Source organism: Aulonocara stuartgranti, assembly GCF_965226115.1.
Source record: "Aulonocara stuartgranti genome assembly, chromosome: 23".
NCBI classification, from domain to species: Eukaryota; Metazoa; Chordata; class Actinopteri; order Cichliformes; family Cichlidae; genus Aulonocara; species Aulonocara stuartgranti.
The window spans coordinates 8,298,335-8,312,373 of NC_138958.1; the positions used below are offsets into that span (position 1 = coordinate 8,298,335).

Below are 14,039 nucleotides of genomic sequence, written 5' to 3' on the forward strand. Positions count from 1 at the left end.
AATTAAAATAGAAAACTCCGGGATGTTAGCAGTGATAACACGTAGCGGTTATTGTTCATATGAAAATGACTGCAAGTATTAATAATATTTTGTAAGCAAAATTTTAAAACGACATTTAAGGACAAATTGTTGTTATGGCCGAGCTTTGAGACGAGCATTTGAAATAACCGTTCATTGCTTACTGTAAAATCCGCGTCATCAATCCTCGACAAATGTGCTTGTAAACAAATCCAGCTTCTTCTGAAATTAGCAACACTTGAATGTTTAAAAATTTTCGGGTTTTGCCAGAATGTACACCGACAGAAGATGAGCATTTGGTCACTAAAGGGCTTCTCAACATGTCTGCTCGGACGCTGCAGGAGCTGGTCGCCGCCGCTGCCTCCCTGCACGCCGACAGGCTGGCTGTGACACACTCGGTGTCCGGAAAACCATCGGCGTCCCTCACCTACAGAGACCTGGTTCAACTCGCCGATGAATTCTCTCGTGCTTTGCAAAATAACTGTTCTCCTAGGAGCGGGGTGATCGGGCTTTACTGCAGAGATGATTTGTTTGTACCTGTCTGGATTTTGGGGTGAGTGCAAACATTAGAGATCGACCTCTGTAATTTATTTATGGGCGATATTAGTGATCAGAATCAAGGAGACGGAAATTGAGGCAACAAAAAAAAAAAAACCCACAAAAAGGAAAGTTGTCATTCCAAGCTACGATAATTTATATCAAAATATATACAGTGAATTCTTATTTATGTGACAGGTACAATGCATGTTAATAAAAGAGAGTACACATAAGATTCAAGGATGTAGTAGAGTAGAATTTGCAGGTGACAAGATAAGATAACCTTTAGTTGTCCCACATGTGGAAAGTTTGTTTTGTTACAGCAGAAAGTGGACAGTGCAAAGTTACATAGCAAAACTTAGAAAACACTGGAATAGAATAAGATAAGATACTGTACACAATAGAATAGAATAAAATTAAAAATAAAGAATAAAATAAAACAAATGCTATATGCAACTGAGTATAATACAACGATGTCAGAAAAGAGTATTGCACTTAGTTTTATTGCTATTGCACATGCGTGTGTTTGGTCAGTTGGAAGTCTTTGTTGTGGTGTCTGACAGCAGTGGGGAGGAAAGACCTGCAAATCTCTCCGTCCCACATCGTGGGTGCCGCATCCTGCCACTGAAGGAGTTGCTCAGTGCTGTCAGAGTCTGCATGGGGTGGGAGATGTTGTCCAGCAGGGATGACAGCTTAGCCACCATTCTCCTATCATTCACCACCTCCACTGGGTCCAGAGGGCATCCTAGAACAGAGCTGAAGAGCTGTCATATTCAGAACTTCTCATTATTTTAATATTTGTCAGTGCCTATGTGCTTCTTGTGTGTTATGGCTGCATGTGCCTCACTGCTCTATAACAAATCATAACTCACAAATGACTCTGCTTTGTTTGTCAGGATCTTGCAATCCTCTGCTGCTTACGTCCCACTGGACCCAGAATCTCCTGGACTCCTCTCTGCCAGAGTCATGAACCAATGTGGCCTCAAGTACTGTGCTGTACAGACCGACCTCCTGCAGGTTGAATTTTGTCATATTTTATCAGCATTAATACAACAGCTGTGAGTAATTTTGCAAATGTAATACTCAGGCCTCACTTAACCCTCGGAGTAAAAGAGTAAAAAAAAACTCATAAAAAATATGTATGTGGGGTAATCAGGTTTTTAGTTTTTAACTGTTGCAAATCTGCAACGCCTGCCTTGAGAGGGTTAAAAGGTTAAACCATCCAGACGATGAAAACACACGAGAAAGGCCATGGTCTTATTTATTTATTAAGGCCAACAGCCACCTTTGTCTTTCCAGATTTAGTACATAAAAATACACACAGCCATGGAGACATCCTGAGAAAGAACCCCACCCCAAAAGACATGGAAATATAAAATAATGATAAAATTAGATATTCACAAAGCTGACACTGAAATATTACAACAAGGGCTCCACAGTGGGACTTTGATTCTGTCTGATTCTGTCCATCTAGTATAACAATCTGTGCAATAGCCAACCCAAGATTCTAATTAATTAATCCAGCTACGTAACCTGAGAACATCTTACTAGCCAGATGACTGTGGATTTTGGGGTGTTTGGGTTGAATTTTTCTTTACAAAACCCAATTCAAGATCCCCTCCTGTGCAGTAACAAAAAATATTCCAAGTGTATGTTTCCTACAGATGACTCGTCTGTAATATTAAGAGGTTTTTTTTAATGCAATATCAGAACACCTTTGTAAATTCTTTGTTAATGAATTGTGTTTTTTTGTGAATATTTATATTGCTATTGTTTTTTTCAACTTAAAGCAATTTCAGGCAGCTCTCATCAAACACGTAACTGTGGAAGTTTGTGTGGAGCTGCTCAAGTTCAAACTGACTCTGATTCACATCGAGCCGCTGCGAGTCGCCCAGCGTGAACGAGGAGCAGGACAAACTTCATCAGTAAATGATCTCAGCGGTTCAGCTGTGGAGCAAGACGACGCTGGGCGCAGGGAGTTGGCGTATGTGCTGCACACATCGGGAACAACAGGCTTTCCAAAGACTGTCAGGGTACCACACAGGTGTATACTTCCCAACATACTGCATCTCAGGTCAGTAAGGAATCATTTATGCCTTTGCCTGTTGTAGAGTGGCATTTTCAGTCCAAGACAAATCCCTTCTCTTTCTGCTCAGATCTTTGTTTCAGATGAGGCCGGATGATGTGGTTTTCCTCGCCTCACCTTTAACCTTTGATCCCTCAGTAGTGGATATTTTTCTCGCCTTATCATCTGGGGCTCAACTCCTCATTGTCCCTAATGTGATTAAGAAAATGCCCAATCGACTAGCTGAACTGTTGTTCAACGATCACAAGACAACTGTCCTCCAGGCAAGTGTAGAGCCAGTTGTGTTTGTGAGGCAGTATTCCTTGTTTGTGCAATGCTTCATTTTCACTGTTGTCACAGGTCACGCCCACTCTGCTGTTGCGCTTCGGCCATCGTATTCTAAAACAGGACGTGCTGTCGTGCGGCTCTTCACTGCGGGTGTTGGCTCTGGGTGGAGAAGCCTGCCCGTCGCCCGCTCTGCTGGAGAGCTGGAGACATGAGGACAATAAAACCAAAATCTACAACATCTACGGGATCACTGAGGTTTCCTGCTGGGCCAGCTGTTACAGAATACCAGAGTCTCTGCTGCGGTCAAGTAACCTGTGAGTGGACCCCCCGTTTTAAAATGTTCATGACTTCTACAAGTTTGTCCTACAGATGTAGGAGTTATCTAACATTACAAACATCTCACAGCACGGTGTCTTCTGTGCCTCTCGGGACTCCTCTGATGGGCACAGTGGTGGAAGTCAGAGATGAACATGGCTGTGTTGTTTCAGAGGGTGAAGGACAGATCTTCATAGGTAGGAAAAACACTGTGAGTTCTCTGCAAATTAATCACATTGAGATGAAGAAAAACCTCATGAATTCATATGATCGTTTGTGCAGGTGGAGAGGACCGAGTGTGTCTCTTGGATGATGAAGACACTGTTGTCCCTGGGACGATGAGGGCTACAGGAGACTGGGTGAATGTTAAAGATGGACAGCTGCACTACCTGGGACGGAGAGACCGACTGATCAAACGCAATGGAAAACGAGTGAACTTAGACAGCCTGCAGCAAGTAAGATGTTTTCTGATGTATGAATTATAAGTCACGTGATTGATTCAAAAAAGAAATAAGTCCACTGGCTTAGCCTCATGTTAGACCAAGACTGACACATGAAGGAACACACATCACTCGTGCTTTTAACATCCAACAACTTTTACGTCTTATCCAGGTCACAGTGTCAGCAGAGAAGCCCAAACCTTGGTTTCTGAGGGATGAGCTTGACCACCTCCCCAGAATACCCTCCCCAAGCTCAGTCAGAGTTGTAGCAACGTGTTTCCGAGCTAGCCAAGAAATATAATCTCTCTGCCTGGCCTGGGTCTGCTCCAGGGCCTGTTCTTGTTAGAACATGCCTGGAATACCTCAACTGGGAGGCGCCTTAGTCAGTTTCTCGAGCCACTTCAACTGGATCCTTTTTTTTAACATACTGAAGGCAAAGCTGATGTACTGATTGTGGTAAATTAAAGGAAAGATTTGAATCCTTAACCCCCACCCTAAAGAAATCTGGTGTCTCTGTTATGAACCAGTTTCCTCACTCAGATTCACTGTTACTAAAAATAATGAAAGACTATTTTTTCAATTTATTGTCACATACACACAGCAATAAGAAAAAAAGAGCAAACAAGAGAAAAGCAGTTTTAGCTGATTAATAATTGCGTTTTTAAACTGGTGGCACCTTTTCTTAATGCTGTACTTTAATGTGGATACTTTTCATTAATTCTTTGTAAACAAAATACCTTTTCAACATCTTTTTAACACCTTTATGATTTTGATTTACATCTCCCCTCCTGCAGGTCCTGCTGAGTCTCCCTCAGGTGGAAGCCTGCACTGTGGGTCTGCACCAAGGATTTCGACTTCTCGCCTTTGTCGTGGCATCCACATCTGGACACCAGAAGGCAGCTTCCACCTCCGCATCTGTACAGCAACGTGCAGAACAAATTCCCTCTGCTTGTGCTTTTGGTGAGCATGCTGAGAACCTACCCTCTTCTGTCAACCCCCCCCTGGAGGAGTCAGGCGGTGCAGACGGAGATCTGAAGAAGCTCATTCTGAGCCAGTTGTCTCTGCTGCTGCCTGCTCACAGCGTTCCTGACACGCTGGTGCTCGTCCCGGCTTTATGCCTGACTGCTCACGGTGAGCTTTAGACACGCTGTCACTGCTGAGGAGAAACAGCAGCTAATTCATTCACCACTTTATCCATTCACCTTTCTAACTGTCGTTTTTTGATAGGCAAAGTCAACATGGAGGCATTAGTCCGAGTTTATGAAAAACAGAGACAGTGTTTAGAGTCTTCACAGAGAAATCGCAGTGAACTGAGGCAAATTCTTCAGACTCTGTGGCGGGTATTTTCATTTTTGATGACAACATTCATGCTCTAAATTTAAATAAACCGTTGTCTCCTTATGTTCATTCTCTTTTAAACTATCTATCAACAGGATACTTTAAATCTTGCTGTAGATGTTACCGTTGACGAGAAGTCCAAGTTCCTGTTCAGTGGAGGAGATTCTCTGAAGGCTCTGCGTCTCTGTGAAGACATCCTCACTGCTGTGGGAGTGACCTCACCAGAGCTCCTGGAGGTTATACTTGATGGGACCTTCTCTGACATCGTGAATCATGTTGCCAGAGCAAGAGGAATCTTGGAGCATGAGAACAGCCAGTCAACGCCGTCTCAGGCCAAGAGACGGCACGTCGAATCCACGTCTCAGGTACTAGAAAAGAGAGTGCGCAAAGACTGGACAGCAGCTGAGAGTCTGCAGGTGGAGAAACAGGCTGTGAAAGTCATAAGAAGAGGGGGCGAGGTGATAGAGATGAACATCAGATATACAGAAGATGATAAAACCGTGCAGAATCAACTCCTCGGAGAAAGGGAGTCTTGTGGAGAAGCTGATTTGGGCCTCAGTCTGAGCTGGTCCTCAGACACAGGCAGATGTGTGGACGCCTCCCCGGTGCTTCTAGTACAAAACAGAGCTGAGCACAGGTCAGATTTGTTCAAAGCAACAGTGTTTATCGGCTCACACTCCCACAGGATCCAGGCTTTAGACGTCGCCACCGGAAACCTAATGTGGGAGCGAGTTCTTGGAGACAGAATCGAGGCCTCTGCTGCCGTGTCTCACTGTGGCGCCCTTGTTGTAATAGGTAAGTGTCAGCTTTGTGAATACCTAATGTTCAGGAGGTTTTATTACTTTATATTTCTATATCTTTTTTTTTGGGGGGGGGGGGGGTTCTTTCACAGGATGTTATGACGGCTGTGTGTATTTTTTATGCACTGAAACTGGAAAGACACAGTGGGTGTTTGAGACGGGAGATGCTGTGAAGAGCTGTCCTGCTGTGGATCCTCTCACTGGTCTGGTGGTAGTGGGCTCACACGATGGGTACGTTTACGCCCTAAACTCAGAGGTGAGTGCTCGATGCAAAGAGACACAAGGACTCGAATGATTCAGAAAAGTCACAGATTGATGGTTGCACTCGATACCTGTCTCACGTGTTTGAAGCAGACACTCTATTTTCTGTTTTCAGGTTCAGAAGTGTGTTTGGAAGTGTCACTGTGGTGGAGGAGCTGTGTTTTCTTCTCCACGTCTTCACGCGTCACGCCGTCAGGTGTACGCGGCTTCACTGGGAGGACGCCTGCTCTGTCTCAGCATCGTAAGTGAAGGTCGTTTTGCCATTTGGTGCACAAGTGGAAATAAGAAAGGAAGAGGCACGAGTCTGTTTGAATCACAAATTTTTGTAAAAATATTTCTATGATGACTTTGAGGGTGTTAGTTTAACGTTTAAAATGAGAAAGCTCTTCATCTTTCAGCTGTTCCCTTTAGGAGTCGCCATGCAGATCATCTGTCTCCATCTCACACTATCGCTAGCATCCTCCTCTGTCACGTCAACCCTCTGCATGTCCATTTTCACTACATTCATGAACTTTCTCTGTAGCCTTCCTCTTTCCCTTATGTGCACATTTGTCTCAAAAGAGAAATTTGCTACTGACTATAAAACATTAAAAAAGGAGAATAATAAGAGTGATGGCCCTACATGTCTCACGTGTGTTTCTCTTTCCCAGGACAGTGGAGATGTCTTGTGGTCTTACTGCAGAGACACTCCTTTCTTCTCCTCACCAAACTGCTTCTCTGAGCACATTGTGATCGGCTCGGTTGATGGACACATCTGCTGCTTCAGCAACACAGGGAAACTTGTAAGGAGCTCACTTTTTGTTATAATATTTTCCAGTTACTATATATACAAAACCTGATTTGCTGAAGATTTGAGCGATTTCGGGGGTTTGGGGTTTTTTTTTTGGTTTTTTTTACATTAAAGTCACAACCATTCATTACGACAACATTCAAATGTACTCGTATGGTGAAAAGGGGGGAAGGGGCCTGGCTATTTTCTGAATCCTCTGTGTAATTCATAACTGTATGACCCTTGTGTGTATTTGCAGCTGTGGCAGTTTCTAACAAAGGGTCCAGTTTTCTCCTCTCCATGCATCACGTCAGACCAGCAGAGACTTCTGTGTGGATCACATGACGGTTGCCTGTACTGTTTGAATTGTGCAGATGGCTCTTTGGTTTGGACTTTTCAGACGACAGGCAAGGTGTACTCCACCCCATTTGTGTTTGACGGCTCAGCTGTGGGAAAAAGGGGTTCACTGGTGGGCCTGGCCTCCACTGACGGCACAGTCTGGATCCTGGATGGAAAAGACGGACGGATGTTGGCCTCGCATACCTTTCCCGGGGAGCTGTTTTCATCCCCGGTGGTGTGGGAAAGGTCACTCCTAGTCGGATGTCGTAATGACTATGTGTATTGTCTGAGCCTGAGTGTAAAAGAGGAAACGTAGAAGGATATATTTTATTTTTGTACCTTTTTTAAAAAAAAACAATAAACACAACTTGTTTGTCAGTGAAGTGAGGTGTTTTGGGAAATAGGATTTTTAAGTCAATTCTACTTGTTTTCTGAGATCCATATGTCTTGTTACACATTACAAGCTTAGTTGAGGCATTTTTTTAGAACTCATCAATCTTTATAATTTCAAAGGGAGTCCACATCCCTGATGTGACCATCTCAGGCATGCACTCTGCCCCACCCACTTTCCGTTTAAACCAGGGTGGTGTTGGGGCCCGCCAAAACACACAGAGCTGTAAATGGAAACAGCTGTGCTGATTACTGCACGTCGCAGGTCACTGGGTTACACTTACACTGGGACAAATCTAGTGAACATACACTATATTGCCAAAAGTATTTGCTCATCTGCCTTCACATGCATATAAATGTTGGAGGAGAAGCCCTAGCTCACAGTGTCCACTCTGATTCATCCCAAAGATGTTCTGTTGGGTGGAGGTCAGGCCTCTGTGCACCATGCTTTATGCACCTGTAGCCATGGAAGTAATCGAAACACCCGAATTCAGTGGTTTGGATGGGTGAGTGAATACTTTTGATGATATAGTTTACCAAAAGTATATCAAAACCATTTTTAGATTATGTCCCAATTAGAATAATGTAAAACAGAGAAGGAAGCGAGCTAAAACAGCTTGTTTCATTCAAATATGAACTCAAGGGCTGCACCGAGACTTAGCAGTAAGGTAAACTGATTAATTTGAATTATGAATCATGTAAAGCCACTTCAAGAATAGAAATATGGAGTTTGTAATGAGCATAGTACTTTCCCCTTCGTGATTTTGAACAGTATGAGACGGCAGTTCTGTGGTTCAGACATCAGTATTTAATTTACATTATTCATAACATTTTGTATCTTTTTTTTCATATCTGTAAGTGGGACAAAAAAGTGCAAATAATACCAAACATTTTTTGTTACATACAACACTGCGTACACTACACTATTGTGCACGACCAAAGTTAGAAACAAAATGACAGTGAGTCCACCTCTTTTAGGGCCCTCTTTTTGACCGAACCTCCGGCAATGCCTTTCACTTACATACAGTACATACTTACATAGATACAGATCATTAAGTGAGTGGCAGGAAATAAGAATCAAGTTTTTTTTTTCTTCATAGAGGAAATGTTTACATTATGTAGGATCATATCACATTTAAGAGAAAGTGATGGCGCAAGCCTACTAAGACGAGCGTGTTACAGGAGGACAGCTATAAGAGTCGTAGGTCTACAGCTAGGAGGTGTCACATCTGTCTCCAATAAGCAAAGCCTAAAAATAAAAAATCCAAATTACATCGGCACACAGCTGTGAGGATGAGGTGCAGGTTCACCATAAATGCCCAGTAACACTTGTGGTCTTCAGTGCTGTGTTTAGGTGCACCCACCATGTTTCTTTTCTTTTTAAATCATGGCAAAATTGTACAATAGCTCCTTGGACAGCTATCACAGTCGTCACGGGCACAGTGAGAATTGTTAAGCTAAGATTTTCCAGTATGTGTTGATAAAAAAAAGGCATCTCTTGTAGATGAAAAACAAGGCTCAGAGAAAAGACACAGGAGAGGGAGAGCTGCTGCTTTACATAAATAACGCCAAAAAGGACAGAGGGGATGCCTGTAACACTTCCAGAAGCAGGTTCGTGCTGAGTTTAAACTGGTAGCCCTTAAAACATGATTCAGACAGTTATCCTCTGTTGATTAAACACTGTCATAGATCAGAGCTTCACCTCTATAATAAAGAAGTGTTATATTGTGTTGAGCAAATGATTTATTTACAACCATGGTGACACAGTTGGCTACACAATTAAAAAAAAAAGAAAAAGGTTGGCTATTGCAGTGGCCAACCATGGTTGCGATTGGCTGCAGGAGTTTAAGAGACATATAATTTATGTTTTTATACAGTATGTGCATGCTCGCATCAATTGTTTATATCTGTGTGGCTGTATCGGATTAAGTGAATGTGAAGCGCACTTTAACATGATAATAGTACCAGCCAGTGTATGTGGGGGGGTTAGGAGGAGATGGAGAGCTTTACTGGTTTCACAGTCGGGAAGAGTTTTCATTGTGAGAAGTGAGAGGTGGAGTTCTCAGAGGGGGGGGACAGTTAATGGTGACACTCCAAGTGTTTCAGAGTCTGTGGGCAGTGTACACTCTTGATGCAGGCCGGAGTGTCGTGTGTAGCTGGTGGTTTGAGGTGTTATTTGATGATCTGAGGACAGTCGCTCCAGGCTTTGGCCTTTCGTTTGGCCAGAGCAAGCCAGGCCGGCTCTGTGGAAACCTGCGGAGAGTCACTGGAGGGGAAGCGCTTTGACACCTCTTTGACAGCAGGTGGCGACGGTGTAGAGTCTGCAATCTCAACTGCAACAACAAACATGTAAAAATGTGTTACTAATCTGTTTGCTTTCTATATCCCATTATTAAACTCATTTTAAAAAAACAGATTAATTTTGAAGAAGAGCTTCTGGAAATAAAGAAATTTGCCTGACTAATAACAGCAACTGTAATCAGAATAACCAGAAATCGCAGAAAAAGAGCTCATCCTGTTGTTTGTGACGCTAATAGCTACTTAGTATATTCACTTTACTACGATATATGACAATTTTACCAGTGACAGAGCTCGGTAGAGTGTTGGCCTTCTTTAGGTGCTCCCGGCGTTCAAATTTTCCCAGGAGGCTCTCTGGTCTCTTGGGCTCCTCTGGCGTCTGAGGTTTAGAAGAAGGACTGGTGCTTCCACTTCCTTTGCTGTCTGTGGGGCTCACCAGTGTAACCTGCAAAAGAGATTTGGGATCCATTCAGAAGATGGACAGTATGTTACGGAGATCACGAGAAAGTGTGTAAACGTTTATCTGTGGGGCATACACTGTCTCGCTCTTTAGCTTGTTTTTCTGCCAGCTTGGCCTCTCTTTGGCTACGACGCTCCTCCCGGTTCTGCTGCTGCTCCCTGAAGCCTTTCTGCTTCTGAAGAGCCAGTGTGATCCACAAAGGTCCAGCCTCCTTCTCCTGGACCCTCGCACTGTCCAGTGAGTGCCTGCTCTGTAGGGATGGTTTTTCTGCAGATGAACACACGATAGATGTTGTTGGAAAGCTTTGATACTACAAAACACTATTTTTAATTTAACAAAACATTCATCTCAAAATCATATTCCAAATTTTTCCACAGGACCTTTTTTTCTTTCTGTCCGACAATGCGTGTAGGTTAGTAGAAAGAAAATAGCCATTTACATAAAAACTATTCACATAATTGCTTGCGGATTTATCATTTAGTCCCAGTATATTCACGGGAAGGCAGACATCTCTACTGCCAATATCACCAACTCATGCCAAAACAATCTAGATGGATAAATGGTAATTTGATTTAGGTATGGAACATCCTTTTAAGCAGTAAATGTTGCCAAGGTATTGGCAAATCAAATGGATTTGCATTATGTAGATGAGAAGATTGTTGCTTATGTCTCTTTACTTAAATAGGAAGCTACGGTCTGGAGATGCTTGGGGATGAAGCAGCTTACACAGTTTTGTCTAAAAGTATCAAGATAAGCTTACAGGTTCATCTAAAGCTCGTTATTTCACGTGATAATTTCAGCTAACTAACAAAGATGCTGACCTTTCCTGATGAGTTCTGTCTTTCTGTCTGCCTTTTCCCTCCAGGGTATGTTAATGGAGGGGAAGAATGACCTCTTCTCCTTGGGCTCTTCTTCCCCTTGGACATGACTTTGGCTGCTCTTGTGCAGCAGGGCTGAAGGTTCCTCACTCCTTCCGGCTTGCTCCTGGATGGATGAATCCACACCCATTGTACTCTCCACTGAATCATCACTGGGAGACTCATGAGCTACCTTAGGTAGTGGTGATGGGGGAGGTGTTGGGGCTGCACCTGTAGGCTTAGGTGATGTCACTGGTCTGCGGTAGAGCGGTGGCTTGGAAAACACTTTCTCACCCTCACTGTGTGGAGTCGGACTGGTAGACTTAGTCAGTTTACCCCGGGGGAATGCAGGAGAGGCAGATGCATGTAAATACTTGCTGACCGCGCCTTCTTTCTGAGGTGACGTGGGGCTTGATTTGTCAGAAAAGACAGAAGAGGCATCAGAGTCTGGCTCAATGGGGGTAAGAGGCGAGGGGACGCCATCAAAGCTGTCCCCAGCACTGTAGCGCTTCTTCTTTTTCTCTGTGGACTGCTCGCTGTGAAAACGCAGAGAGTAGTTGGTCCTCCTCAGCTTTATGCCAAAAGGAGAAGGCTTCTCCTCACTGTCCTGGCCCTGCTCCTCTCCCTCCACTCTGCTTTCAGATGTCTCTGTTTCACTCTGAACCCTGCTCTTCGACTCTGCCTCTTCAGATTGAATTTCAGAACTGGGAACGAGGAAAGAAGGAAGGTCTTTGGCAAACATACACTCATCTGACCCTCTTTCTATGATGCGGACACTTTTACTTGTCCTGTTCTGAGGTTTACTTGATGGAGAAGGAGAGGCTACAGTGGGGCTTCCAGGTGGAGCAACCTCCTCTCCTGCTTCCTTATCTTCTGCACCAAACACCTCAGAGTTCCTATTTGAATCTCCAAACTTCTTCCTTGCAGGGGTGATGGAGAACTTGGCGCTAGCAGACATGGTCTTCCTGAGGTTCGTGTGGGCAAACAGAGGCTGTTCTTCAGCGCTGGACTGAGACTGGCTCCTGCTCGGCTCTGGGTACTCGTCGTACTTCCCCTCTTCTACCCCCTTGAATATCTTTGATCTGATGCTTGCCCATTCTGCCAGGACAGCTGCACTGGACTGATCGGTAGAGAGCACAGACTCATTGAGTGATTTGGTTTTTCCAGACTTGCGTTCTGGGGAAGTCTTGCTCTTTGTTGGCGGTGTTCCTTGGGCCTTTCTATCCTCTCCCAAACCCAGCAGGGACTTGCAGGCGGTGTCTTTGATCTGGTCTAAATTGACAGCTGTCCCACATAGCTGGGCGCCTGTCACTAGGATAGCTGTATGGGGGACATATGGAGATGCTGGCAGGTTGGGGGAGTCTGGTCCTTCAGAGGAGGAAGCCTTTGCTCCATCTCTTTGATAAGCGACAGCAGCGCTCTGGTGGCTGGAGGCCGGCGTAACAGGCGTCAGATTGACCTTCTGGAAGAGAATCTGTTTCTCACCAGAGGACACTTTAAAAGTAAATGGCCTCTGTCTCTCCTCCATCTCCCTCCAGCGTAGCTCTTCAGCTCTTCTCTTCATCTCTTGTGGATCAAACTTCCCATCAGCCTCCTCCAATGACATCCTTCTTTGCTCCTCTTCCTCCTTTTTCCTCTTCTCCTCTGCTACCTTTTTCTTCTTTTCTTCCATTTCCCACAACCTCAGTTTCTCTGCTTCCTCCTCTTTCTTTCTTTCCTCTTCTTCTACCAGCTTCCTCCTCCTCTCAGCCTCAAGCTCCTGCTGCCTCCTTGCCTCTTCCTCATGTTTCCTCCTTTCCTCCTTCTCTTGCCTCTTCCTGTCCTCTTCCTCTTTCCTCCATTGTTCTTCTAGTCGTCTCCTTTCTTCCTCTTCTTCCCTCTGCCGACGCTCCTCCTCTTCTCGCATCCTCCTTTCCTCCTCCAGCCTTCTCATGCGCTCTTCCTCTTGCCTTCTTTCCTCCTCCTCTCTGATCCTCTTTTCCTCCTCCTCCCTGATCCTCCTTTCCTCTTCTTCTCTGAACCTCCGTTCCTCCTCCTCTCTGATCCTCCTTTCCTCCTCCATTCTCCTTCTTTCTGCCTCCTTTAGCAGCCTCCTTGCCTCCTCTTCTTCTCTGATCCTCCTTTCCTCCTCCTCCTCTATTCTCTTTTTCTCTGCCTCCTCTAGCAGTCTCCTTGCTTCCTCTTCCTCTCTGATCCTCCTTTCCTCCTCCTCCATTCTCTTTTTGTCTGCCTCCTCGCGCAGCCTCCTTGCCTCCTCTTCCTGCTGTTGCATACGATATCTCTCCTCCTCCAGTTCACGCAGCCTCAGCTCCTCTGCTCTCCTCTTCCTCTCTTCTTCCTCCTGTCTGAACCTCAGCTCCTCAAGCTCTCTCATCCTCCTCGCCTCCTGTCTTTCCTCCTCATGGAGTCTTTGTTTCTTGAAGCTTTCAGGGGACTCAACAGACGCTCTACGCTGGTCGTCTGTGGAGATGCCAGCTGCTTCGAGGTCATCTTGGACCAAACCAGGAATGGATACCTCTTGGAGGTCCTGGAATGCAAAAGTCCAAGTAGTGTCAGCTTTTTTTAACAATAACAAAGGGTGTCACAGAATAAACAAACATGCAAACCCACATTAAAAGAAACTCACCTGTGTGAATCGTCTGTGCTTGCGGGAAATCCTCTGGTTTTTCGGCTTGACGGAGAGTTTATGTTTGGCGGCAGCGTTGTCTAAGCGAGGAACTGATTGAGGGACGGCATCAAGGTTGATGGACTCAATCGTGCCAGTGAGTGGAAGAACTCGTTTGGACCTTGGAGACTTCACAGGGGGGCTGTGTGGTCCAAATGGCTGACCTCCCTGCACCTGCTTATGTCACAGTAAGAGCAAT

At 44.8% G+C, this 14,039-nt stretch overlaps 2 protein-coding genes and 1 long non-coding RNA gene across 9 annotated transcripts in view; 1 reads left to right on the top strand and 2 right to left on the bottom strand.

The window, feature by feature from the left end:
• Positions 1–162: 162 nt before the first annotated feature.
• aasdh (aminoadipate-semialdehyde dehydrogenase) lies at positions 163–7,553 on the top strand. Its single transcript, XM_082524008.1, has 14 exons — positions 163–571; positions 1,452–1,572; positions 2,346–2,629; positions 2,712–2,904; positions 2,981–3,222; positions 3,314–3,420; positions 3,506–3,678; positions 4,458–4,794; positions 4,891–5,003; positions 5,097–5,796; positions 5,894–6,057; positions 6,178–6,303; positions 6,713–6,844; positions 7,091–7,553. The coding sequence occupies exons 1-14, from the start codon at positions 261–263 to the stop codon at positions 7,484–7,486; spliced, it is 3,399 nt and encodes a 1,132-aa protein (XP_082380134.1). The 5' UTR covers positions 163–260; the 3' UTR covers positions 7,487–7,553.
• On the bottom strand, positions 585–4,523 carry LOC309700474. Of its 2 annotated transcripts, none has more exons than XR_014274677.1 (3): positions 4,401–4,523; positions 1,428–1,566; positions 585–1,300 (listed from the first exon to the last, which is right to left on the bottom strand). It is a non-coding gene; the product is annotated as an uncharacterized lncRNA (long non-coding RNA). The 2 variants fall into 2 exon arrangements; XR_014274678.1 differs by having other exon boundaries at positions 585–1,311.
• Positions 7,554–7,863: 310 nt separating the features above from the next.
• cracd (capping protein inhibiting regulator of actin dynamics) overlaps positions 7,864–14,039 on the bottom strand; it is a 28,268-nt gene continuing 22,092 nt past the window's right edge. For 5 of the 6 annotated variants that reach the window (XM_082524006.1, XM_082524005.1, XM_082524002.1 and 2 more), the window contains 5 exons: positions 13,802–14,017; positions 11,140–13,702; positions 10,395–10,585; positions 10,141–10,303; positions 7,865–9,893 (listed from right to left, as the gene is read on the bottom strand). In XM_082524006.1, coding sequence (XP_082380132.1) covers positions 9,733–9,893; positions 10,141–10,303; positions 10,395–10,585; positions 11,140–13,702; positions 13,802–14,017 — 3,294 coding nt within the window. In that variant the 3' untranslated portion in view covers positions 7,865–9,732. Of the gene's footprint in view, positions 9,894–10,140; positions 10,304–10,394; positions 10,586–11,139; positions 13,703–13,801; positions 14,018–14,039 lie in introns of all 6 variants that reach the window. The other variant, XM_082524003.1, reaches the window with a different exon arrangement.